Here is a 26,494-nt window from a genome sequence, read left to right on the forward strand (position 1 = left end):
GATTTGATATCTTCACAACATGATGATCTAACAAACTCTTGAATGAAAAAAGTGATTTTTCCACCTGGAAGGGAGATAAAAAAAATATTTCTTGAAATAATTAATTTAGAGACATGATGTCTTCACAAAAGTTGTAGTTCTTATTATTTTAAGCAACTTTGTTGAAGACACCATTAGAATCGCATAAAAATCATAAAAGTTAAAAAAGTTAAAAAAAACGAGCATTTTAACAAGTAATTTTGAGTTTTTATTTAGTATCTTTTTTAGTATACGATTTACAAACTTGGTATATCTGAGAAAGTTGTTCAAATTGTTGAAACACACAATTTTGTGGGACATTTTAAATAAATATTTTAACTAAGAAAGGAGATATACTACAAAATATCCAAAATAATGCCTTTTTTCAGCAAGATATAACCTAGAGAGTTCGGACGAGTTCGTATAATTTTTTGAGTGGGTTTTGTTGGTCAAGTTTTTGGCTTTCCATTGATATATAAATTTTACATTAGTTTTGGACAGATTTTCTGCAAACTAGAGGAAAAAGCTCATTATTGATTGCTAGTTTGCAGAAAATCTATTCAAAACTAATGTTAAATTTATATATCAATGGAAAGCCAATAACTTGACCAACAAAACCCACTCAAAAATTTATACGAACTCGTCCGATTTCTCTAGGTTACAACTCACTGAAAAAAGACATTATTTTGGATATTTTGGAGTATATCTCCTTTCTTAGTTGAAATATGTATTCTGCCGCCGACCGTGGCCTAGAGGATAGCGTTCAAGTCTTCTAAGCCAAAGGTCATTAGATCGAGTCTCGGTCACGGCATACATAGTACTCTTTCTGTGGGCTGGCGGTGTTAGCATTAGTAAGATGCTAGCCATTATATCCTTGAAAGATGTACGCTTTAGTCTTGAATAGAATTCAGATCTCTTAAAAGAAACATGAAGTTTCACTGAGATCCTCCTATATGTGTGTGTTCGTTTAAAAAAAAAATGTTACACAAAACTGTGTGTTTCAACAATTATAACAACTTTCTCAAATATACCAAGTTTGTAAATCGTATACTTAAAAAATATATTAGTTAAAACCTCAAAATTACTTGTTAAAATGGTCGTTATTTTTAAAATCCTCGTAATTTTTATGATTTTCATGCGATCTGGATGGTGTCTTCAACAAAGTTGCTTAAAATAATAAGATCTACAACTTTTGTGAAGACATTAAGTCTCTAAACTAATGATTTCAAGAAATATTTTTTTATCTCCTTTCCAGGTGGAAAAAATCACTTTTTTCTTTCAAGAATTTGATAGATCTTAAAAAATATAAAAATGTTGCGAAGATATCAAATGTCTACCGTTTACCGTTTGTCCGCAAATAATTTTGATCGCTTATTAGGTGCATTTACCCCTGTGTGCGCCGCCTATTGACCCCTCTCAAAATGAAACCCATGTCAATTGAGTTGGAAACATATGACAACTTTTAGCATGAGTTGAAATATCTCAATTATTTACATAACAATTCTAACAAAAAAAAATTAAAGAGTAGCTATGAAGCGGTTTTATTATGTTAAAAAATTAGGAAAAAAATAGTGGAGCTCAAAAAGTACTGAAAATTAAGTTCTTCAGCTCCTGGTGGTGCAATTTTTGAAACAAAAAAAAACCGTTAAAAGTTTTACCTTAGCGATAAAGGTTTTTCGTAGAACCAAAGTAGTGTTTAATCCCAAAATGCAACATCTGTGAATTTTTCAACAAAAAAATAGGTTTTAGAGAGTTTAGAACAAAAATTTATAATTCCAATAAAGAACTCATATTTAAAATTTATATGTAGAATTCACTCATAAGATAACAATTTATGATACAGATTCGGAATTCTAATTCATAGGCAAATTTCTAAACTCATCGCTCCTTCAGAATTCTTATTAATTTATTAATTTCGCCATGACCACGGTGGAAGCAAAGCCAAACTAGGCGTCAATTAAGAATAGAAATGTATTTATAGTAGCTTTTAGTTTTGAGATTTAGATCTTTTTTGTATGAAATGACTTCTTCAGCTGAACTTCTATTTGGACTGAAAATTCGAAACTAATAAATCAATTTGAAAAATAACAAAGCTTCTTTTAAATTCAGAGTTCAATTAAAAAATTATTTTTTTAATTTTTGGGGAAAATGATTTAAAATTCAGTATTAGAATTCAAATTCAGAAATCAAATCTAAATCCATATTTTAATTCTTCATTCACCTTCAGAATTCAGATTAGAACAAAGATTCGGAATTCAGACTCGGACCTTAATTTATCAATTCAGATTAGATATGGTTTTCAGCTTCAGTTAAGCTATACTCTTTGTTTATATTTTGAATTTCTGTTTGGAATTCAGATCATGATTACAAAATCAGATTCATATTCAAAATTCAGATTCAGATTCATAATGCAGATTGAGAATCCTGTTAAGAACAAAATATTTGAATCCAGACTAAGAATCACATTCAGAAGACAGATTCATAATTCAAATATAATACTTTTGTTTAAAATTTAGATTCAGATTTCTAGATCAAAATTTATATTTTGGAAACAGATTAAGATTTAAGATTTAGATTTCAGAATCAAATTAATGAGTTGTTATTCATATCACTATCCTTTTCTTCTGAATTTTTTTTTATCGAAGCAAGGTTGAGCTCTGAAAAAGTATCGTCCAAGACTACGCGCCACCGCCAGCCATTGAATTTGGATTGTTCTTTAATCAAAATTGTATGACTCAGAATTAAGAAATCTATCATTGTGTCATAAGTATCAGAAGATAATTAAGATTCTGTAAGAAAGGCTCCAATCCATTGTTAAGTTTATTGAATCGGGTTTTTTTGTTCTCAAAACGGTGCTTTTCTTTAAACAATTATATTTTGGTTATTATTATTATTATTATTTATATTATTATTATTATTATTATTATTGTTATGATGCAACTACAAGAAATATTATATTTGATTTTTTTTCCAGCATGTTCTGACAATTCGTGACTCGATTTGAAGATGAAAAGGTTTTATAGTTGGAATTTGTAAAAATTGATTGATATTCGTTTCATTAAACAAGTCCTCGTTTCTTATCTTGTGTGAAAGAAAAACTTTTAAATAAGGCTATGATCATTTAGTATCCGGGCAGTTACAAACGATTGTATTTTAAAAACTATTCATTGGATCGAAAAACTTTCTATGGAGGAAATGAAGGTGTTAACATGACTTTTAGTATAAAAATATAAAAAAAATTAATTATCAATGATTTCAAGAAATAATCTTACTTTTTCATAAAATCTCTTTTTTATCTTTGCACACTTGTGTCAGTCATGTATTGATCTATTATTTTTACCACAGAAGTCAAGCCTTTGCAAAATCATAATATTTTACACAAACTCACTTGGAAAAAGCAATTGGAATCTGGTTGGAACCTTTTCATGAGTAGTCATCTCGAAAAATTTGATCTCTTAAATCTGGTTTTAACATAAATTTCTTCGTCCATCAGGACACATCTGTCACATTGCGTGAAAACCAGTTGCACATATTGCAATCTAAGAAACTGTTCACTATTAGTCATTTACTTGATGTCTACTAGTCAGACAACACTTTTTGACGGACGGAAATGGATTAATTGCATTATTTAAGGGGTCTGCATTCAGTTGTCCCCAATAACCATAGACTTTTTACCATATTTAAGATCAAGGGTTCCATTCCGATGCTTGATTTGAACTTCGTGTGGATTCTAGAGTGGTCCTTATACTTCTTAACCATTCGGTCCAAAAATGAATCAGAAAAAAATCAACAGTTTATGAGCTTTCAAGTCGACAATGAAGAATTTTCGAGGCGCAAAAGACGCAAATTTGTGCAAAATTTTTTTTACCATGTCTTTTTGCATCGTAAATATCTCACACACACATTAACTTAAAAATCTTGCAAAAATAGGCAAGATAGTCCTTTTCATAACCAACACAACGCTGCTAAAGTTTTGCATATCCGAGCTCCAATAACGCAGCTATCACCGAAATAAAGTGCCCGGATACTAAATGATCATAGCCTTATCAATGGTGGCTCCAGAGAGTAACAATGAAGCGTTAATTTTCGCATAAAATATTCCAAAGAAACTGTAATTGAGATGTACATGTTCGAAACACCCTGTCCTTTCGCAGATTTGCTCCTTTCCATCATCATTACTGGCTGTCCCATAATGGAAGCCCGGCCATCTCTGCCAGTCCGGCAATATTGTGGCGGATTATGGGCGCTGCACGTCCATCCATGTCCTGGTGTCCTGGCGGCATCGCGACTAACGACCATGGTAGTCCTCATAATCCTCGAAAATTAAAAGCGAAAAATAGAGTGAAAGCAGCAAAAAAAAGATGACACGAGAAGATTCTAATTTAGTGGTTAAACAACTGGCTAAAAAGTGTAAGAAAGTGACTACTGTTCGGAGAGATGGACTTGATGGGGAAAAGAGGAGGACAAAGTACCTACTACTTAATCCGGTCGACCACAACAGCTTGACTTAAAATGGATATGGAACGTGGATGCTGAATAACGAGTAAATTTTGGTCCTTTTTTTGGGGACGAGAATTTGATAGAACTTTTTTGTTGTTCTTCCGGTTCGTTAGAAAATGTTTGAGGGTACTTTTTAAATCCAATTTGATTTTAAATAAGATTCTTCTTTGCAAAAATTTGGTAGTTTTGAATAAAAAAAAGTTGATATCGACATTGAAAGTTTCATCTGTTTGAAGTAAACCCGATCCAAAATAGTTCTCCATTAAAAGCCTCGCTTTTTATTCAAATTTTATGATCAAAAAGAGAAAATAAAAGCATGGTTGCTGCTACGCTGCATCAATTGGCAGCAGCCATTTCCAATAAACCGTCCTTTTGTTCTGTTTCGAACGGCAAATGTTGATTCCACACATTTGTAAAAATAAAACGAAAATATATATGGTGAACAACTAAACGGCAGCACACAAAACAAAACACCCACAACGCTTTGAATGAACTAACTCTGCCGGTTGCTGTTTGCCATTCGAAAAAACAAAGAACTTTTGGCTAGTGAGCCAAAGTGTTGAATAGAGAAAAGGGATTTTGATTTTTTTCTCCTCTTTTTTATTTAATCAACATACATTCGAAGCTGCTATCAGTTTTGGGCCGTGGCGAACGAACAAAATTTAGTGAGCTTTAAGACGAGAAAAAGCACGACCAAACAAATGGAAAGGAGAACTTTTTGCTGAACTAGTTTTTCTTTTTGGAGAGAATACATGATAAAGGGGTAATTCCAACTTTTTGGCTTATTTTTTTCTCGCTTTCTCTGGTCTGTCGGAATAAAATTTTGAAATAATGTTCAGAATCTGAATTAGAAACCATACTTTTGATAATCATAGATTTTTTTTGGAAATTAACTTTATCATAATTTTATTCTATAAAAGAGTTGAATTTTCATCAACTTCAAAATTAGTCCTTATAGAAAAAATCTGAAATTTTCAAAAATTTGATAACTTATGTTTTTTTAAATAAGGTAAAATTGACACTCAATATCGAAAATTTTGACAATTTTGCCAATTGAGCAATTTAGACAATTTTGATAATTGTGATAATTTTTCATGTTTAAACTATTTTGACAATTTTGACAATTTTGACAATTTTGACAATTTTGACAATTTTGACAATTTTGACAATTTTGACAATTTTGACAATTTTGACAATTTTGACAATTTTGACAATTTTGACAATTTTGACAATTTTGACAATTTTGACAATTTTGACAATTTTGACAATTTTGACAATTTTGACAATTTTGACAATTTTGACAATTTTGACAATTTTGACAATTTTGACAATTTTGACAATTTTGACATATTTGACAATTTTGACAATTTTGACATATTTGACAATTTTGACAATTTTGACAATTTTGACAATTTTGACAATTTTGACAATTTTGACAATTTTGACAATTTTGACAATTTTGACAATTTTGACAATTTTGACAATTTTGACAATTTTGACAATTTTGACAATTTTGACAATTTTGACAATTTTGACAATTTTGACAATTTTGACAATTTTGACAATTTTGACAATTTTGACAATTTTGACAATTTTGACAATTTTGACAATTTTGACAATTTTGACAATTTTGACAATTTTCTTTATCGCAAATCAACAAATAATTTCATAAAATTTATAGCTATTTTTGATTTCAGAAGGATTTCAGGTGCAATTAAAAGAGTTCTTATAAAAATATGACAATAAAAACACCAGCGTGAGTTCGTTTTAATTCAATCACCTGGCAAAATTATAAATTAAAAGCTCCAACACGCCTGGTTGTGGGAGCGCATCAGTTTCGTATAAAAATTCAATTTAAATGAAAATTGCATCGCTGTCCTGCAGTCATATCTCATTCACTTCTCTGGTCCTCTGCTGGCTGGAAGAATTGTGTCAATGGCAAAGTCGGCAAATTCCGGATCAAGCGTTTGTGGAGGGGTGATAAATTTCTCCCAACAATGGCCAACAACTGAGCACGAGAGCAGCGGAATTTGGTAAAAAATATATACATATAAATAAAACACTGACAGTCACACAGAAGAGAGGGCAGCACAATAAATGGAACAATGCCGGAGGATAAATTTGCCATCACCTCTACGGAAAAATGCTCAAATATATATAAAAAAGGAGGGCATTGGTCCTTTCCTGGCTCAACCATTGACCAACACAATCGAGGATCGTCGGGGTGAAAATTTCTATCTTTATTATAAGAGAATAGAATCGGAGTGTTGAGTGACAGAAAAAAATCCTTAGTCCTTAGTAACAAAAAAAAAAAGAGCAAAATAGGAAGTAGACAAAACCGACCCTCTCTCAATGGTGTCATTTGTCACTTGGCCTTGCCTTGGCAGGACCTCGCGCACAAATTGAAGTGACAACAGCGGGAATGTTCTTTCACTTTATGTCGGTGTGGTGGTATAATAATGGGGAATTTATTGCTTTCGTAAATGCGATTAATTTGAATGGCTCGCCCAGTTGTTCAGAAAGCAGCTGTACTTGTTTATCGTTTCTTAATTGTTTTGCTTCAGTCACTTTTTGTGACCCATGGCTGACAGCAAATTGAGTAAATTGCGCTTATCATTTACGGAACTTTTTTTTATGGCTGAAAAATTCACAACAAAAACTTTTGAAGAAAATTTCAAAACACAATTTCACTCAAAACTTTAAAGATGAAAATAAAAATTATCAAATAGAAAAAATAATCCAAATTGTCAAAATTGTCAGCATTTTGAAGATTATAACACTTTTCAAAATTGTCGACTTTGTCAAAATTGTCAAAATGGTCAAAATTATCAAAATTGTCAAAATTGTCAAAATTGTCAAAATTGTCAAAATTGTCAAAATTGTCAAAATTGTCAAAATTGTCAAAATTGTCAAAATTGTCAAAATTGTCAAAATTGTCAAAATTGTCAAAATTGTCAAAATTGTCAAAATTGTCAAAATTGTCAAAATTGTCAAAATTGTCAAAATTGTCAAAATTGTCAAAATTGTCAAAATTGACAAAATTGACAAAATTGTCAAAATTGTCAAAATTGTCAAAATTGTCAAAATTGTCAAGATTGTCAAAATTGTCAAAATTGTCAAAATTGTCAAAATTGTCAAAATTGTCAAAATTGTCAAAATTGTCAAAATTGTCAAAATTGTCAAAATTGTCAAAATTGTCAAAATTGTCAAAATTGTCAAAATTGTCAAAATTGTCAAAATTGTCAAAATTGTCAAAATTGTCAAAATTGTCAAAATTGTCAAAATTGTCCAAATTGTCAAAATTTTCAAAATTGTCAAAATTGTCAAAATTGTCAAAATTGTCAAAATTGTCAAAATTGTCAAAATTGTCAAAATTGTCAAAATTGTCAAAATTGTCAAAATTGTCAAAATTGTCAAAATTGTCAAAATTGTCAAAATTGTCAAAATTGTCAAAATTGTCAAAATTGTCAAAATTGTCAAAATTGTCAAAATTGTCAAAATTGTCAAAATTGTCAAAATTGTCAAAATTGTCAAAATTGTCAAAATTGTCAAAATTGTCAAAATTGTCAAAATTGTCAAAATTGTCAAAATTGTCAAAATTGTCAAAATGGTCAAAATTGTCAAAATTGTCAAAATTGTCAAAATTGTCAAAATTGTCAAAATTGTCAAAATTGTCAAAATTGTCAAAATTGTCAAAATTGTCAAAATTGTCAAAATTGTCAAAATTGTCAAAATTGTCAAAATTGTCAAAATTGTCAAAATTGTCAAAATTGTCAAAATTGTCAAAATTGTCAAAATTGTCAAAATTGTCAAAATTGTCAAAATTGTCAAAATTGTCAAAATTGTCAAAATTGTCAAAATTGTCAAAATTGTCAAAATTGTCAAAATTGTCAAAATTGTCAAAATTGTCAAAATTGTCAAAATTGTCAAAATTGTCAAAATTGTCAAAATTGTCAAAATTGTCAAAATTGTCAAAATTGTCAAAATTGTCAAAATTGTCAAAATTGTCAAAATTGTCAAAACTGTCAAAATTGTCAAAATTGTCAAAATTGTCAAAGTTGTCAAAGTTGTCAAAGTTGTCAAAATTGTCAAAATTCGTCTAATTTTAATTTTTTTTTTTTTGAAATGGACAATTGAATTAATTGGTCAATTGATCCTTTCTAGAAGTATTAAAAGTCAACTTCCAACATCACCCGTTTCACTGTTAATCTACTAACAAGTTTAATGATGTCATTAATTTCCATTCCCGAAACGATGGAGTCTGGATATGAAATCGTGTTTAAAAAATTCGCTACTCGCTCTTGCGATATGCTTCCTCCAGAAGTTGTTTTGTGAGAAATCTGACCCGCAAAATCTGCCATCATTACTGGGTCCCTTTTTTGTGCTCGACTTTCCCAAAACAGCTGTTATGTGGCACCTCTCTAAATACACAACACCATCCAGCAGTAGCAGCAGTGGGCAACAAAAATGATGGCGCCAAAAAAAAACTGTGTGTACACACCCTTACTTGTGCTGGGTGAAAAACATCGCGGAACGGCTAGAACAAAAAATGGTGAAAGTACTAGAAGACCCGGAAAGTTCACGACCCCAGAAACATGACAAACAGCACCAGAATGAATCTAAACAAAAAAAAGAAAACTTCACCAAGCTCCCACCAAAAATGGCAGAAGTTTCCTGATACGGATGATGATGCGAAACCGTCCAGGATACAGGAGGACCTGTCTACCATTTTGTTTTTTTTTTGGTTTAGTACCTTTTTGTGCTGTTGCTGTTGACATCCTCCGATTTAATTACAATTTATTCGTTCAGCTCTGGATGAGGTTGAGAGCTCTGAAAGCTTGATATTTAATTTGAGAAAATAAATATGAATACTACTTTACCTTGAAAAAGAAATAAAAAGAACCGAAACGTACATACAAAGTAAAACGATTCAGTTGTTTTTTTTTTTCATTATTTGAAATAATTTGTATTTGCGTTGAATTTAAATTTTGATGATAAATGAATTCTACGAATGAAGACGAAATTTCTCTTGGGATGATTCATTTACCAACAACGCATGTACTTGTGTCAAATTTGCATAAATTTCATTACTGAGGCAAAAGCTATCGTTTCTGATTTTTGAATTCAAACGCACCTTCCTAATGGAATTGAATTTGGTAGCATTCAAAATCGGACGACAATCCCTTGTAGGAAAAAAGAGCACGTATTTCCTAATTGAATTTCAAAAGCATAAAAAACATTTAGAAGGTACCTTACAAGATTATTGATAAATTTCATTTTTTCTCCGAATATTAAAAAACAGGAGGCCTGTTCCATCCGGATGATGACCATCAGGAGATTGCGTTCCGATATGCAGTCGAGAAGATAAACTCGGACAAAACTATCCTGCCTCGGTCCAAACTGTTGGCCCAAATCGAACGGATATCGCCGCAGGATAGCTTCCTGGCATCGAAGCGGGGTGAGTAAATCAAATTGATCGTTGATTTTTAATTTTACACCTGATTATTTTTCGAAATTGCAGTTTGTCACCTGCTGAGGGTGGGGGTGGCCGCCATCTTTGGACCCCAATCGTCGCACACCGCCAGCCACGTGCAGAGTATTTGCGACACTATGGAGGTAAGTAAAAAAAATCACTTTAATACATTCATGCTCTTAAAAAAAAGTGCGGGAATTTTTAATAGGTTGAGTGAATAGAATTTTTCAAGTTCAGAAATATTAGCCAGAAATTTTTCAAAAAAAAATATTAACTTCCTGTTAAAATTTCCTCATAAGAGTGTCACCACAAAACAAGTTTTTTTTTCTGCGGAATAATCTTCGATTTATTAATTGATGACATGTTTAAAGTTTCAACTGATTGTGTGTCGAATCAGCAAAATCTGGGAAAATTTGTTTCGAATATTTTTCAATCCAAAACCGGGCGATATCCGGTAGAATCCATGCATTACTCAGAAGATACTCAAGAGAAGAATGAAAAAAATCACATGAAATTATGTTTATCATCGTTAATCAGCAGCGTAAAAATAATATTTAAAGTTTCAAATTCTTGAGAAATATCAATTTTGAACTAAGTTACTATATAAAAATCGTTTGTGGACCCTAGAATCAAAATTGTAGCATTATAATTAGGTTTGTGTAGCTTTTTAGTTCTGAGTGTGTCCAACCCTTGGAGTTAACAGTAAACCAAAGAATGGGTATTCAGAGTTTAGAGTGTAAACGCCAAACGCACACGTGGAACAAAAAGGTGAACAAGGAGAAGCGAAAACAAAACCGCATCGTCGAAAACGTTTTGAGCTGTTGTGTTTACGATTGCATTTGCGCAATTCTTCCACCAGCAAAAAGTGTACTTTATGCTATAACTTTCAATTAATGTGAATGAATCCGGTCTTAATTCGAGTGGTTCCCAGCCATATTTGAGTATCCTGGCTCAGTCGGACTTTTTCATTGAATATTCCGACAAGGCATGATAAATCTGGGCAATCTAGAATGCTGAGTATTGATATTAGGGTGGCAGCCATAATGGGTCATGTAAAATTTCGCGAACCGACCACATACATTTTGTAAATCGGCCCAAAATACTGACCTGTACAAAATTTCAACCCAATCGGACTTGATTTAGGGCTGCCTCAAAGCAAGGTTGCGAAAAAAAATTCTGTGTTTTGATGAAAAAAAATTCTGACTTTCTGTGATTTTTCAGAAAAATTATATAATGGTTTTCTACGATAGGTTTTCCATTAATTTTATTGAAAAGTCGTGCCAAATTGTGTCTTTTTATATGAGAAAAATCCATAAACCTTATTAATCTTATCATCTTTTTCCAATTTGAAGTTAGAAATCTAAAATGCTTTTGAACTTAAAAATATTAGTTTTGGAAAAACGTTCCAAATTTCAAAAATTTGTAAAATCTGTGAAAACTGCCAAAAATCTGTGTTTCGCGACACAGATTCTGTTAATAAAAATTCTGTAAAATTAAAGATTTTTCTGCGGTTTCGACAACCTTGCCTCAAGGCGCTCATAGTTTAGAATTTTTTACCCTCAAAAATCACCAGAGAAAGGACCAAATGAAATAAGAAAAATAAAAATTATAATGCCAAATAACTAAAAAATGCATATAACGTCGAAATCTGGTGCTATCTCGATTTTTTTTTTGTCAAAAGTAGGTAGACTTTAGAATTTCAAAAATGACGTAAAGGGAGACCAAAGGAAGATAGAAATTAAAATTTTGACTAAGAAATGCATAAATCGTCGCGTTCTGAGGTTACTTCCAAAAACAATCTTGGCCACACATCGACTTACTGGGACGTTCGGTTTTCCGAAATAAAAGCCAAGTCGCAGAAAATCGATTTTCGATCCAAAATTTTTTCTTCAAAATAACACATGATTTCGATGTTTCATGCATTTCTTCGCGCTTCGACGTAATAAAATACAACTTCACATGGGTTTTATATGAAAATGGTTGCTTGTATAACGCGGAATAGCACTGTTAAGCTAGTATGGGCAGTATAATAGGTTTCTAAAATATATTTTAAATTTCCTTTGAAATCTTTTAGTGATCAGATTGTATGTGACCTCAGTGTATTAAAAAACTAGACAATACATCCACAAAATTTGCGAACATTCGGAAGATCAAACTAGGTTTAAAATCTTGATTCATGCAATAAACATATTTTATAATTTGATATTTAAATCAAAATTCACGTGTTTTGCATGAAATTCAAACGATTTTGCCTGCTGAATTCTGAATAGCATTTGTACAGTATTGACAATTTCAACGTTGCTTTAAACTTTTGAAGTGTACATTCGGATGTTGAAACTATTCGAAAGTTCTCGTTGGAAACAACTTATTATTGAAAAAATTAAATTTCATATTTTTTTCATTTCAAAAGTTGAATCGTGTTGAAGTTATCCTCAAAACTAGGCTGTGGAACATGTTTTTAAAATTCAAATCATCTAAATTCTTTTACTTGGAAATCATTCAAGTCAAAATTCAACCGAATTACATAATCTTCTTGAGAAACCCCGTTAACGCATAATCCATTGTTTGTTTTTATCATCTAGGGAAAATATTGATGTGATTTAATAATTGAAATTATTATTTAACATCGCCTTAAAAATATACAGTGAAACGGATAATTCTCTTCTCTAAACTTTCAAATTTTTAATCAAATTTTAATGAATAACGAAAATTATTCAAGATTAACGATCTCGACTCAGAACTAAAGACTTAACTTCGAAATCTTATTCCAGGTCCGCAATTCTTGCACAGTTTTTCAAAAATTCTTACTTGTTGAATGAAATTCAGCCCCAAATATCCAATTTCAATGAGATAAGACTAAGCTTGCCAGATTGCTCAGATGTTGCTATCTTTGATCACTTTATTTGCGAAATCAAATGAAAATTCGGTTTCATTCACTAGAATTATGTGTTTTGCGTCCCAAGTTTTGAGCAAATTTCATCAAAACTAACATGAACGATTTTTTGGAAACTTTAAATATGATTTTAAATCGACTGACGTGTTCAAAAAAGTAGTTCTTCAAGTGATTTTCGTCACGATTTGTATTGAATAATTTGGAAATTGGCGGATATTGCGGAGAATAACCCCAAATTGCAAGGCTCGGATATTGACGGGAAAATATCTGAGACCCTAAGGTTAAATTATTTCGGTGGTGGTTTCAAACTTGCTTATATAAACATCAGAATTCGATATCTGTGATCAGATTCCCATTCTTTATTTAGTGTTTTGTTGTTGAAATCCAGTTTGGATCATCATTGAGAAAAAACCTGATTCGAATCTTGGTTTTGCATTTCAAACCTCAACTAGATGCATTTTCCATATTAGAAACTTATCATTTCGGAACGCAAAAAGGAAAAATTAAATTACAACGATTTCAACATCACAACTTTTATTTCTTTTTCAGAATTGGAACCTAAGAAATTTTCATTATAGTGTTCCAGAAATGAAAATTCTGAAACAGTTTCATCTTTCGCAATATTCATTTACATTTTTTGATTGAATTTCAAATGAATAATTGTAAAAAGAATTCTCATTAGAAGCCGAGAATTCAGAAGTCAAATGAGAGAACTCTTGTTTAGGGTTCTGATACAAATTTTGCTTTTCGGTTCATAATTATTAGAAATTATTATCTGGAATTTAGATTAAAAAATTGTTTTTAGATTCGGAATCCAGATTTTGAACTGAGGTTCCGAAGGCTGGATTCAAATCCGGAATTGAATTTCAAAATTCAGATTCTCGAAGTTAAATTTAATTATCAAGATAAAAATATCAATGTGAGAATTTCATTTCAGATTCAAATTGCAGGAGATCGTAATTCTATTGTTTTAATACTGAATTCAAAATTTAAATTTAATATTCAAACAAAGTCAGTTTGCTAGAAAAAAAATAGAAGAATCCACAAATATAAAACAAAATAAGATTCATTTTGAAGATTTCAGTTTTTGAAAAATCTATATTTAATTTTTTTTGACGTAGAATTACGTCTTACGGCAACACTATAGGGGGGCAAATTGAAATTCGCGAACGGACCGACCGTCACGAAAAACGCCTCTTTCAAAGACATCTTTTCCATACATCGTTTTGGGTCGGCTATGTGTTGGTACACCAATACTATTTCAGCGCAAATACGAATGAAACGGAAATCTTCCCCACGAAGTTATAAAAAGAAGTGCCTTTCACTGCCTCAAATTCCATTCGTGTTCGTGCTTTCGAGATGAAAACATCGCGTACCAAGGAAACCGAAGGAAAGGCTTCCCACAAGCAGCTGGCGACCACGGCTGCCCGAAAGTGTGCTCTAGCGGCTAGCCACCGGAGAAGTGAAGAAACCGCATCGTTTCCGGCCTGGAAGCCTTGAGTTGATCCGCAAGCTGTCTTTCCAGCGTCTGGTTAATGAGATCGACGGAGAGACGGATCTGCAATTCCAAAGCTCATGGCACTGCATGAGGACACCAATCTTTTCGTTTTCCACATCAAGCGGGGGACTATCATGCCGGCCGAAGAATATTCAGCTGGTTCGTCGAATTCATGAAAATTTCTTATCTTGCTTCATTCAACAAACGGCCCTTTTCAGGGCCACTAGTTTATGAAAGAGAGGCTGAAAAATGTCATCGCTGCGGATGCGTGTTGTTCCGTGTCGCGATTCTAGGTGCTGCTCCTCCAGTTACTAAATACTAAAAACGGAGCACATCGAAGCAAAAGAACATTTAACACATTCGCCGGTCAACGCATGGTCCTGACGATGACTGCGTAAACTTTGAATGAATAGTCTTTGCCGGGTGACCTCCATTGAGAAGGCAGTGGTGACGAAGACTTCTGAGAACAAGAAGGCTAGAGCTTCGGGATCTGCATAGGAAGAAATAATCAGTTCAGTAGTACCTAAGGGGCTGTTCACATACCACGTGGTCAACTTATTAGGAAATGGGGGGATGAAAATGTCCACGGAAAGGGGGGTATGGGTTTGGGTCTTGTCCACGTGGACATACGTGGTATCTGAGTGGCCTCAATTGGGTAGCCGTTTTTCTGTATCTCCAAGAAATACACTCGTCTTCGTCTCCCGAAAACGGGTGCAGTCACTGCAGATTCGACAAACGGCAAATTTGAATCCATCCAAGGAAGCGTTGATTTTGGTACAACGAAGAATCAGAAAACCCAGGGAAAGCAACAAAAAAAAACTCGCAGCGTTCCACAGGAAAAAAGTTCATAAAAAGGCGGCAAAAGCCCCATCAGCAGCTCATTTTGCGATTGAGTTCTGTACCACGTGGTCGCAATCCAGCGACCGACCCAAAAATGAATGAGGGTCCAGATTTAATTTCAGACTACTTGCCTGGTCTCTGCTCGACCTACGTACACTTTGAATCGTACTAGACGGTTTTTACACTGCATTAACACAATTCTAATTCCTTTTCCATTTGTAAAAACATTTATTCTTAACGCGATGCGAAAAGCTGTTAAGAGTTATTGTTTTTACAAATAAAAAAAACTCGAAAATTGGGTGAAATTTTATTAGCATTGCAATGCAAAACCACACGTTCACAGCCAAGCCCAAATCAGCTGGCTTTCGTGAGAGGCCGAAGTCGTATTTTTCACTTTTTCGTTGGAAAAGTGCTACATTTAAAAAAAAAGCTGGTATTATTTCTATATTTATTTATTTGATCATGGTGTTCCTCAAAATCTACAGTTTATGCTAGTTTACATTTTGGTTTCAATGACATGCATTTGACCGTGCTAAGGCAAATTAAATTTAACAGTGGATATTTCAATCCGTCAAAGCAAGCGTTGATTTTGGTAGAACGAGGGAGAATCAGAAAAACCCGGAGGAAGCAATAAAACATAAACTCGTAGAGTCCGCGGGGTAAAAAGTTGATAAAAAGGCGGCAATAGCTCCGTCAGCAGCTTATTCTATGAGTGCGTTCCAAACCATGCGGTCGAAATTAGGCGACAGTGGTCGTATGATGATCTAAAAGAGATTTCTCAGGATTAATTTTAGACTGCCCGCTTGACCTGCTTCATGCACTATGATGCAAAATTAAACGCCTATGCACTTCAAACGTATTAAACGATTTTTACGCTGAACAAACAGTTTCGATTTTATCCTTCCATCCACTGTTGGTGAAAGGCAGAGTTAGACTGATAATCACTTTGATATCTTGCAAAACATACTAGAATGTACGGCACCCTCGTTAACAATAACTGTCGTGTTCATCTATAAATTTTACACAAATTTACAATACAGACTAATCCATTTCTAAACCCCAGTTCAGTTTTCGATTAAATATAGAACAAAACAGAATATTGTAATTCTACGTAAACATTGCGGTCGTGTCGCGTACACCACCTCTTCTACTTTTATTTTTTATATTCACAGGGTTGTAATAATGCAATATATTATTGATGAAGGAACTTGTTCTTAATTTTCAAGCTCAAATCAAGCTGTAAATTCATTTTATTAACATTATTTATGTTACAAATTATTCAGAAACAAAGTTTCGTACTTAAATCTTGAATTTTAATCGAGGTTACAAGCGAAGAAAATAAATCAGATTTGATCTCTTACTTTAAATTCTAAATATTTTGTAGTTCATAAGAATAAGCTTATTGCTATTTTAAGTATTTACAGAATGTTTTTCTCTTGAACGAAACCCTGAAAATCCATTATTGATTTTTTAAATCCACATAAAAAAGTTGCAACTTCTCGGATTTTATTTCGAAAGCTACAATTCAAAATAAATACCTTACTTTTATTGTAAAATAACTCAAAGCTGAATAATTACATAGAACCTTAACGTTTTTTAATATTCTGTAATTTTAAAATGCTCAAGCGAAAATGTTATTAGAATAATTTTGTCTACAAACCCCCATGAGCCGCATCTTCCTACGGCCCTGTCGTACAGTACAAGTTTTTCCTAAAAAAACATTAACGCTCAGTTCTAAAGAAGATAAAATAGCAAAAGAAGATGACCATCGATCATCGAATCATGTGAACATCACGGCGAATATTGATTGAGGATTTTGGACTCGAAGATCAAGTATAATTTTAGATCTGCTTAACTGCTTTTCAAGTTCTTAATGCTCCCAAGAATTTTTGTTTTTTAAAGGTTTCTTGACCTACCTTCAATGATGCTCCACGATGTTGAATTTTGACCATCTGGAGGCCTTTTGAGGCATTTAGGGATATTTTACAGTAGTCACTCTTGAACGACATAAGCGATTTTTTCAGGTTCAATACAGTATTGGGAACGCCTACTACTTCTACTGCTTCTAAATACGCCAATATGCTTCTAAATGGTCAAAATTCAACTTCGTGGATCCTGTGCATAAAACAAAAATTCTTGAGAACAGTAAGGAGCTTGGAAAAGCAGTTATGCAGATCTAATATTGCACTTGATCTACAGGGTTCCTCAATCCTCAATCATAAGGGGAGCGACGTTAATACTTGTTTATTAATGATAATTGCTTCGAAGAGAGGAATCCAACAATTTTTTTTAAGAAAAAACTTGTACTGTATTTTAAGCCGCAATAATTTTTTTAAATTTTTTTTACAATTCATAATTAAAAAGATTTTTCTATAAGAAAAGTGAGTTTTGATTTTATTTTATCAATGCTAAAGGCTTTAAAATTTAAAAATAAAGAAAACCACATGAGTGCACGATCCATTATATGGTTGCCTGTAGATAAGTTGTCTTAACGTAACTGTTCGATTCGAAATAAGTTTTAACATCAATTTGAGGATAAAACTACTTTGGGAAATACGAAATATGCGTAAAAAGAACTGCTGCTATCGAAATAAGCAAGAAATATTTCAAGCGACTGTTTTCTCTATTGCCATTTACCATGAATTGGAGACTGTTTGTTTGACTAAGAAAATCGATAGAATCCACTAGCTGTACACCTTAAAAATTATTTAGTCAATTCACAGTTGATAGATCTTCAATTTTTAAAATGTTTCCTCCAAAATAACCGAGTAAAAAGAACTAAATTTGGCATGGGATGATATTTGGATATAGGAAAATAATCTATGGTTATTTAAAGACCCCCCTCTGAACTCAGTGAGGAAAAAGGAAGTGAAGAGGGGCCATCGTATATGGATTTGAGAACCCTCCTTCATTTTAAGTGGGGAAATAAATAGAGAAGAGAGGGGCACAGTTATTTTGCATAGCTCGATAGCTTTTTAAACAAATGGAGCCGAATTTGACATGTATGAATATGTGGAAACAAGAAGTTTGAGACTCTTCCCTTCTTTTCAGTGGGGAGAAAAGAAAGAGAGGTGCACCCATCCTTTTTTTCAATAACACGAGAAATGAACGAGCAAATTTGGCATAAAAGGGACTAGGGTATGAGAAATGCTTGCATGATTATTTAACAGGGAGACTGTTATTAGTTTTTATTGGATGACTTGGAAACTCATCAAGCGAATGGAACCAAATTTGGCATTGGAGAGGAATTTGAAACAAGTAAAATATTTATATTGGCAGAATTAAGGAACTTATCGAAATACAGAGCCTTGATTTCTGATAAAAACTAATGATTGAAAAACAGATTTTAGATCAGAATTTGAGAAAAGAAAAAAACATTTAAGGAAATTAGAACTGATTTTCTTTGTACAGGCTTTTTTCGTTTTTACCAAAAAATTTTGTGTTGCCAAAATCGAATCAACTTATTCGACTTATTGAAAATAAACCTTGTTAGCAAAAAAGCCATTTTCAAATTTTTTTTAAATAATTTTATAATATTTTTTTGTTATTTTTTATCATATTTTACATGCTTTAGGACAGTTCATAGTTGAGAATGTTGGTTATATTCAATACCGTCAACTGGGGCAACATGCAACAATTTTCAACTTCAATGGCTTTTAAAAAACTCACGTCCACAGATAATCATTTATGTATCAAAAGTTTTAAGATTAGTGGGACATCAAACTAATGCAGTCAGCAAAATTATTGTTTCCTTCAGTTATTTTTAATTTTTTAAAAACATGAAATTTTCACTATATTTAGAAAAAGAAGTAACTTGCAACAAACTTTGATTTTAAAGGAAATCAATTTTTTACACTTTTTCTGAACATATGGATGTTGCATACATTTAGGGGTAAAAAAATTCTACAAACAATTCTACTAGCTGAAATTATAAAAATAAATGTTTGGATGAATGAAATTTCAATGATGACAAATGCGTGATGCAAAACAATCATATTCGAGCATATGGAAACGAGACTTACAAGGTGTCTCTTTGATTTACATTTTGTTGCATCTTACCCCAGGCAGGTAACTAAATTATTAAAATATTTATTAAAAAAATTGGTGACTCGTCGAAAAATATTTTTACATGGGATAGGATGATTTAACCAGTAAAAAGTTTGTAGGTGATATCAATAAACCAATCCGTCATACTGGGTAAAGTTTTTTATGGCATCAAAAAATGATAAAATTTGTACATTTATTGATGAATTTTTTAAATTTTGAATGAAAATGGAAAACTTGAAAATACTAGCTTAAGATGTGAGAAACTATGTCATGATCATTTTTTAATCATTAAAAGATAACTCGATTACATTGTATAAAATTAAAAATTAAATCAGTGCTGTGGTATACAAATGTTGCATGTAACCCTGCTTTTGCAATGACAAAAATTACAAAACATACCGTCAAACCCCGTTTGACGGTATGTTTTGTTATTTTTGTCATTTTACAGCTTTTTTTTAAGATACTTTTTGTCATTTCTAGTCTTTTGTTTGTATTTGTTTTGAATTTTATAAAATTTTTAAAATTCTCCTCATTTTTGAGTGCTTTAAAATCTTTTTTTTGTAAACAATTGTTGTCACATTTTATCATCATTCAAGAACGTGAAAACAAAGAAAACATGTTTGTCAAAATTCCAATTCCAATTTGAACTTAAGATGCTGTATTTTTTGTTTAAAGTACTTATATTTAAGTTTTTTTTCGCAACAGTTCGATTCTAAGAATATGATAAAGGAATTTCAACTCAGGATTATCTGCTGTCTTTTAAAGTCATTTTAACTGAATTTTATCTCTTATAAAAACCAATATATAATAATTTTCCTTTTCTCCTTTTTAATGATAAACTTAGAATTTTCCTAACGGCTCGGGAGCGCTCATCCCTAGGGAACCGATTCAGTTATAGAGAACTCTTCCATATGCATATCGATAAACTTACTTTTTTCTGTTCACCTTTCGACTTTTTACCTTCTTTGAGGGAACCTGCATTAAGTCCGTGACCGAGGTAGGTCCTTCGATTATGCTTACCTGATTTTTATTCTCCATGTGTCAGCTGGAGCCCCTTCACATCTTCGACATCTATGAGAATCCAAATGCTTACCCAAGGCTCGATTGGAATTTCTTTCCGGTATAATGTGAAGGGAAAGTGGAGGGTTTTAGATGACAATATCCAATGTCACGTATGTTTTCCTCGTAAGTGTTATTGGGGGAGGCTTAACTTTTATCTTTGATTTTTTCCCACAATCAACCAAACTGTTTCCAATTCCAGCTTCCGATAAATATAAAAAGAAAAAAAAATCTGCCTCTGCCATCACCTTTATGTCAAGTGTTTTGACCTGATCACACCGGATATTGAGGGCCCTGCTGCTTGTATCCGGTGCAGGTCCGACCTGTTTCATCTATAATTTTCGTTACTGAACCTTCTTGGCATCTTCCGACCGTCGATGAACAACATCTTTTCCACAATTGCTCATCCCAGCGGAAGCGATGAAGAAAACAGAAGCAGAAAAAAGGGAGAAAAAAAAGAAACGATACCGACAGATGTTCCCAGGAAAATAATCATAATCGAAATTCAAATCCTTCAGTTCCTGTCGGGGCTCTTCCGGTTTTACCCTTTGGACGGGATCGACCAATACCTTCGGCTTCTTTCTGGTCTGTTGTTGCCATGTCATTTGGCATTATTGCTAGGGCAAAAGGCAAACCAAAGAAGACATCCCGGAAGCTGGCTGGCTGGCTGGCTTGCTCTCGAAGGCAAAAGGAAAATGGCAAAAAAGCCGATCGAACCGAAGAATTTCCAATTTTGTCTCATAGATGTGCCACATCCGGCGGCAACGGGGTTGAGGGTTGGCATAAATATTTGTTTTTCATTATATCCTTTAATTTTTTTTGAAAAATAAAAAATATGATAAATTTGGGTTGACTTTTAACATTTCAAAAATTTTTCCTTCTTAAGAATTCTCCCGTGAAAGGGTTTTCTTACAAATTTTACCTGATTTTGTCAATTTTAGAAGGAACCCCTTAGCCGATTCATCCGAATGGCGGCTGCTAAAATGAATACTGATGGAAATATGAAACTATAAACCGAGCCAAACAGATCTACCTGGGGCCAACTTTCTGTTTCTGGTTACAGGTAGGTATCTCTCGGTTTCAAAAACAGCAAAAAAAAAGCTCTGGAAGAAAAATCAAGAAAACGAGCCATCATCTCCGCAATGCACTGACGTATGTTGCATATTTATGAGGGTTTTTTTTTTCATTCTTCAAGTTGCCTCAGCAGGACACCGATGATGCTTGTGCTTTCGGTTGCTACCAGTAGCCGGAATGCCACCGTTCATACACGAGTCTCTTTCTTTCTTTGGCTATAAAAAGATCAGGTGAAGTGGAAAAACTAAGCTGTCATTTTGGGAGATTGTATGTGATTTTGGGAATTATGCCATAGCCAGATGGTTCCAGTACCGAAAGGTGATACGAGCTCGCAGTCATATGAAGAAGTTTTTTTATTTTTGCAAAAAAAAGAAGAAGAATCAATTTTTCACAACGAAAAATTTTTCTTTGCAAATCCATCTCTGTGTTATACATAAACGCTCTATTCAGAATCATAAACTAAAAATTCCATATTCTGTTGACCCGTAGATTGATCTTGGATTGAATTGAAGTCTTTCCTTTTTGAAGTTTTTTTTTTGACTTAACGTCCATTCTAACGTCAATTTGATCTAACGCTTTGGCTTAGCCAGACAACTTATTGTTCGTAAGTTGTGTGCATTGCATCCAAAGAGGCCCATATAAGCTAAGCTAAGGTTGTCAGAATTTTTTCAGCACGTATCCGGGCCGGAAAAGTCCGGGCAATTTTATATAAAAACCGGGCAAAATCCAGACATTTGATTTAAAAATTGACGACCAAAATCCACGCAATATCCGGGCGAATTTAGTCAAATCCCAAAAAATAAATTTAAAAAAATTAAGAAATTTTTTTTTATCAAAATTCATCGACATATATAAAATCGATATCTCTCTTTCAAACTCCCCACTGGAAAGGAAGGAGGAGTCTTAAATTCTTATTTCCATACACTTTTCTGTGACCAATTGGACCCCATTTGCTAAAAATGTTATCGAGTTATGCAAAATATGTATGAGATTCCCCTCATCCCTATTCACCCCCTCCCCACCATTCTCCATCCCAAAAACTCTTCCCTACTAAATTCTATAGATATGCTAGAAAAATGTACGAGGCTCCCCTCTTCTCTTCCCATCTCACTCAATCGAAGAAGGGAAGGGTCCAAAATAATTTTAGAAACATTACTCGTATTAAAATACAATCACAAACCAAAATTCGGAGACTTTCGTCTGATAAACTCTCGACATCTTTAGAAAAAAAAACCGTGGTGGCTCCTCTTCTCTTCGTATTTGTTAAATGGGATCAGGGAGGAGGGGGAGGGGGGGGGTTTGTATCAAAAACCATAGAGTCTTTTTCCGTATCCAAATATCCTCCCATGCTCCCAATTTGGTTCCATTTGCTCGATTATTTTACCAATTCTGCACTAAATTATATGGGAGCCCCCATACAAAAATTTAAAAAAAAAAAGTTACAACATTGTCATTTTTGTCATTTTTGTCATTTTTGTCATTTTTGTTATTTTTGTCATTTTTGTCATTTTTGTCATTTTTGTCATTTTTGACATTTTTGTCATTTTTGTCATTTTTGTCATTTTTGTCATTTTTGTCATTTTTGTCATTTTTGTCATTTTTGTCATTTTTGTCATTTTTGTCATTTTTGTCATTTTTGTCATTTTTGTCATTTTTGTCATTTTTGTCATTTTTGTCATTTTTGTCATTTTTGTCATTTTTGTCATTTTTGTCATTTTTGTCATTTTTGTCATTTTTGTCATTTTTGTCATTTTTGTCATTTTTGTCATTTTTGTCATTTTTGTCATTTTTGTCATTTTTGTCATTTTTGTCATTTTTGTCATTTTTGTCATTTTTGTCATTTTTGTCATTTTTGTCATTTTTGTCATTTTTGTCATTTTTGTCATTTTTGTCATTTTTGTCATTTTTGTCATTTTTGTCATTTTTGTCATTTTTGTCATTTTTGTCATTTTTGTCATTTTTGTCATTTTTGTCATTTTTGTCATTTTTGTCATTTTTGTCATTTTTGTCATTTTTGTCATTTTTGTTATTTTTGTTATTTTTGTCATTTTTGTCATTCTTGTCATTTTTGTCATTTTTGTCATTTTTGTCATTTTTGTCATTTTTGTCATTTTTGTCATTTTTGTCATTTTTGTCATTTTTGTCATTTTTGTCATTTTTGTCATTTTTGTCATTTTTGTCATTTTTGTCATTTTTGTCATTTTTGTCATTTTTGTCATTTTTGTCATTTTTGTCATTTTTGTCATTTTTGTCATTTTTGTCATTTTTGTCATTTTTGTCATTTTTGTCATTTTTGTCATTTTTGTCATTTTTGTCATTTTTGTCATTTTTGTCATTTTTGTCATTTTTGTCATTTTTGTCATTTTTGTCATTTTTGTCATTTTTGTCATTTTTGTCATTTTTGTCATTTTTGTCATTTTTGTCATTTTTGTCATTTTTGTCATTTTTGTCATTTTTGTCATTTTTGTCATTTTTGTCATTTTTGTCATTTTTGTCATTTTTGTCATTTTTGTCATTTTTGTCATTTTTGTCATTTTTGTCAGTTTTGACAGTTTTGTCATTTCTTTCATTTTTGTCATTTTTGTCATTTTTGTCATTTTTGTCATTTTTGTCATTTTTGTCATTTTTGTCATTTTTGTCATTTTTGTCATTTTTGTCATTTTTGTCATTTTTGTCATTTTTGTCATTTTTGTCATTTTTGTCATTTTTGTCATTTTTGTCATTTTTGTCATTTTTGTCATTTTTGTCATTTTTGTCATTTTTGTCATTTTTGTCATTTTTGTCATTTTTGTCATTTTTGTCATTTTTGTCATTTTTGTCATTTTTGTCATTTTTGTCATTTTTGTCATTTTTGTCATTTTTGTCATTTTTGTCATTTTTGTCATTTTTGTCATTTTTGTCATTTTTGTCATTTTTGTCATTTTTGTCATTTTTGTCATTTTTGTCATTTTTGTCATTTTTGTCATTTTTGTCATTTTTGTCATTTTTGTCATTTTTGTCATTTTTGTCATTTTTGTCATTTTTGTCATTTTTGTCATTTTTGTCATTTTTGTCATTTTTGTCATTTTTGTCATTTTTGTTATTTTTGTAGAATCTGTTAATCTAGTCGATGTTGTCGTCAATTCAAATTTTTGACCACTTTGTTCAGTTAAATTGTGCAAAAAAAAAATCTTGTAAGCTGTCGTTAACGTGGCAAAATTTTCAAGCTTGCCACAAATCAAAAACCTCAACCTTCTTCATCTTTCAGCTGATAAACCATCATAAGTGAAAAGAAGGAGGGTTCTTAAGGGAAAAACCGACCCGGCCCAAATCGTCCATTTTATTATTGCACTTTTGTGTCTTATCTTTCTCGGATAATTGTTTCCAGCTTTAAACGTTCAACTTTTCCAGGCCCAAAGACTCCGATGCTCCGGCATCTGGATTAGCTGCAGGCTGCGGTCTCTGTCACGGTCGCCAGATGAGAGGCAGAAAACTTTCCTTTTAATCATCGTTTAAAATGTGGCTTCATTCGGACGTCGTCGTCGTCGTCGTCGACGACAACGTCAGCGTCAGGGCTGTGGTTGCTGCAAATTGCGAGGTCATCCCCTGATGTGCCAGAAATATCCTCTTGAAGAGGCCACACGCCATTGGATGCACTGGCTGGCAGCTGATGTCCTGACTTGTAAAATTATGGCGTGAATTTAAAAAAAAAAATCGAGATACCTTAAGATAAAATGATTTTGAAATTCTCCAAATTATCTAAATTATCCAAATTCATAACTTTATCCGGAATCAAAATTCTATGTTCCAATTCAGTCATCAAACCGAGAATTGTTGGAATTTTGGAAGTTCTTAGTCATTGAAATACCAAAAAGATGTGTCGGGGAAAAAGCTCATCACTTCACCACGGGGAGGCACTGCCTTTGGATTTCCACGAAGCTCCATTTCAGTCATGCCCAGAATTTCGCTCGTCCGGAATGCGTCAATTTCAATAGAAAACATTCGAAACCGCTCGAGCACATCTAACAGGATTATCGGGAAGGGAAAAACTGATCATCATCATATTGCATTCTGCCAGTTTCCCGGAACGGTTGAACTGTAGAAGAGAGCCAAGAAATAGAGAAAAAAAACCGTCATTGTGTGGCAGATGTGTAGCATCTTGTGGTCTCGTGTTTTTTTCTCTCTAGATTTTCCCCCATTTTCCAATGCCACTTGGGACCACAGTAATGGTAAAATTTTATTTGTGTATAGTAGTGGCGAATTGCTTTTGAAAGTCATCGAAACTGGTCGACAACAAAAAGGTCTCCCGCAATCATCAGCAATAAAGTGGAAGACGATTACTGTGAGTGTGGGTGGGCGATGTCTTTCGAGAGCACTCATGAAGAACTTTGCTGCTCCGGGAAAAAGGTGGGACTTTGAAGTGGGAGGAAGAAAGAACTCATCAATTGACATCGGTCCCTCCCCCTAGTCTTCTCGATTCTTTCGAAGAAAAAAAAACCGGATCGGAATCCTCTCGAGGAAATAAGATGGTCGTTTGTCCATCTGATGCTCTTGAGGACTCATCGATAGCTTTTGAGCTGTTTGATATTGATAGCCTGCAACTTTGAATATTAAAAAAATCAATCAGAAATTTATTCTTATTTTTATTAATTCTGTCAATTGTGTCAATTTTGTCAATTTTGTCAATTTTGTCAATTTTGTCAATTTTGTCAATTTTGTCAATTTTGTCAATTTTGTCAATTTTGTCAATTTTGTCAATTTTGTCAATTTTGTCAATTTTTGTCAATTTTGTCAATTTTGTCAATTTTGTCAATTTTGTCAATTTTGTCAATTTTGTCAATTTTGTCAATTTTGTCAGTTTTGTCAATTTTGTCAATTTTGTCAGTTTTGTCAATTTTGTCAATTTTGTCAATTTTGTCAATTTTGTCAATTTTGTCAATTTTGTCAATTTTGTCAATTTTGTCAATTTTGTCAATTTTGTCAATTTTGTCAATTTTGTCAATTTTGTCAATTTTGTCAATTTTGTCAATTTTGTCAATTTTGTCAATTTTGTCAATTTTGTCAATTTTGTCAATTTTGTCAATTTTGTCAATTTTGTCAATTTTGTCAATTT

At 32.6% G+C, this 26,494-nt stretch overlaps 1 protein-coding gene across 1 annotated transcript in view; it reads left to right on the forward strand.

Annotated features, from left to right (window-relative positions):
* The window catches only part of LOC129740665 (glutamate receptor ionotropic, kainate 1-like), a 179,131-nt gene that overhangs the window by 86,521 nt on the left and 66,116 nt on the right, over positions 1-26,494 (forward strand). The window contains exons 2-3 of the mRNA XM_055732408.1: positions 9,821-9,976; positions 10,040-10,134. Of these exons, the coding sequence (XP_055588383.1) occupies positions 9,821-9,976; positions 10,040-10,134 (251 nt within the window). The remainder of the gene's footprint in view (positions 1-9,820; positions 9,977-10,039; positions 10,135-26,494) is intronic.

This window comes from Uranotaenia lowii, chromosome 1 (genome assembly GCF_029784155.1).
Source record: "Uranotaenia lowii strain MFRU-FL chromosome 1, ASM2978415v1, whole genome shotgun sequence".
Taxonomy (NCBI): Eukaryota; Metazoa; Arthropoda; class Insecta; order Diptera; family Culicidae; genus Uranotaenia; species Uranotaenia lowii.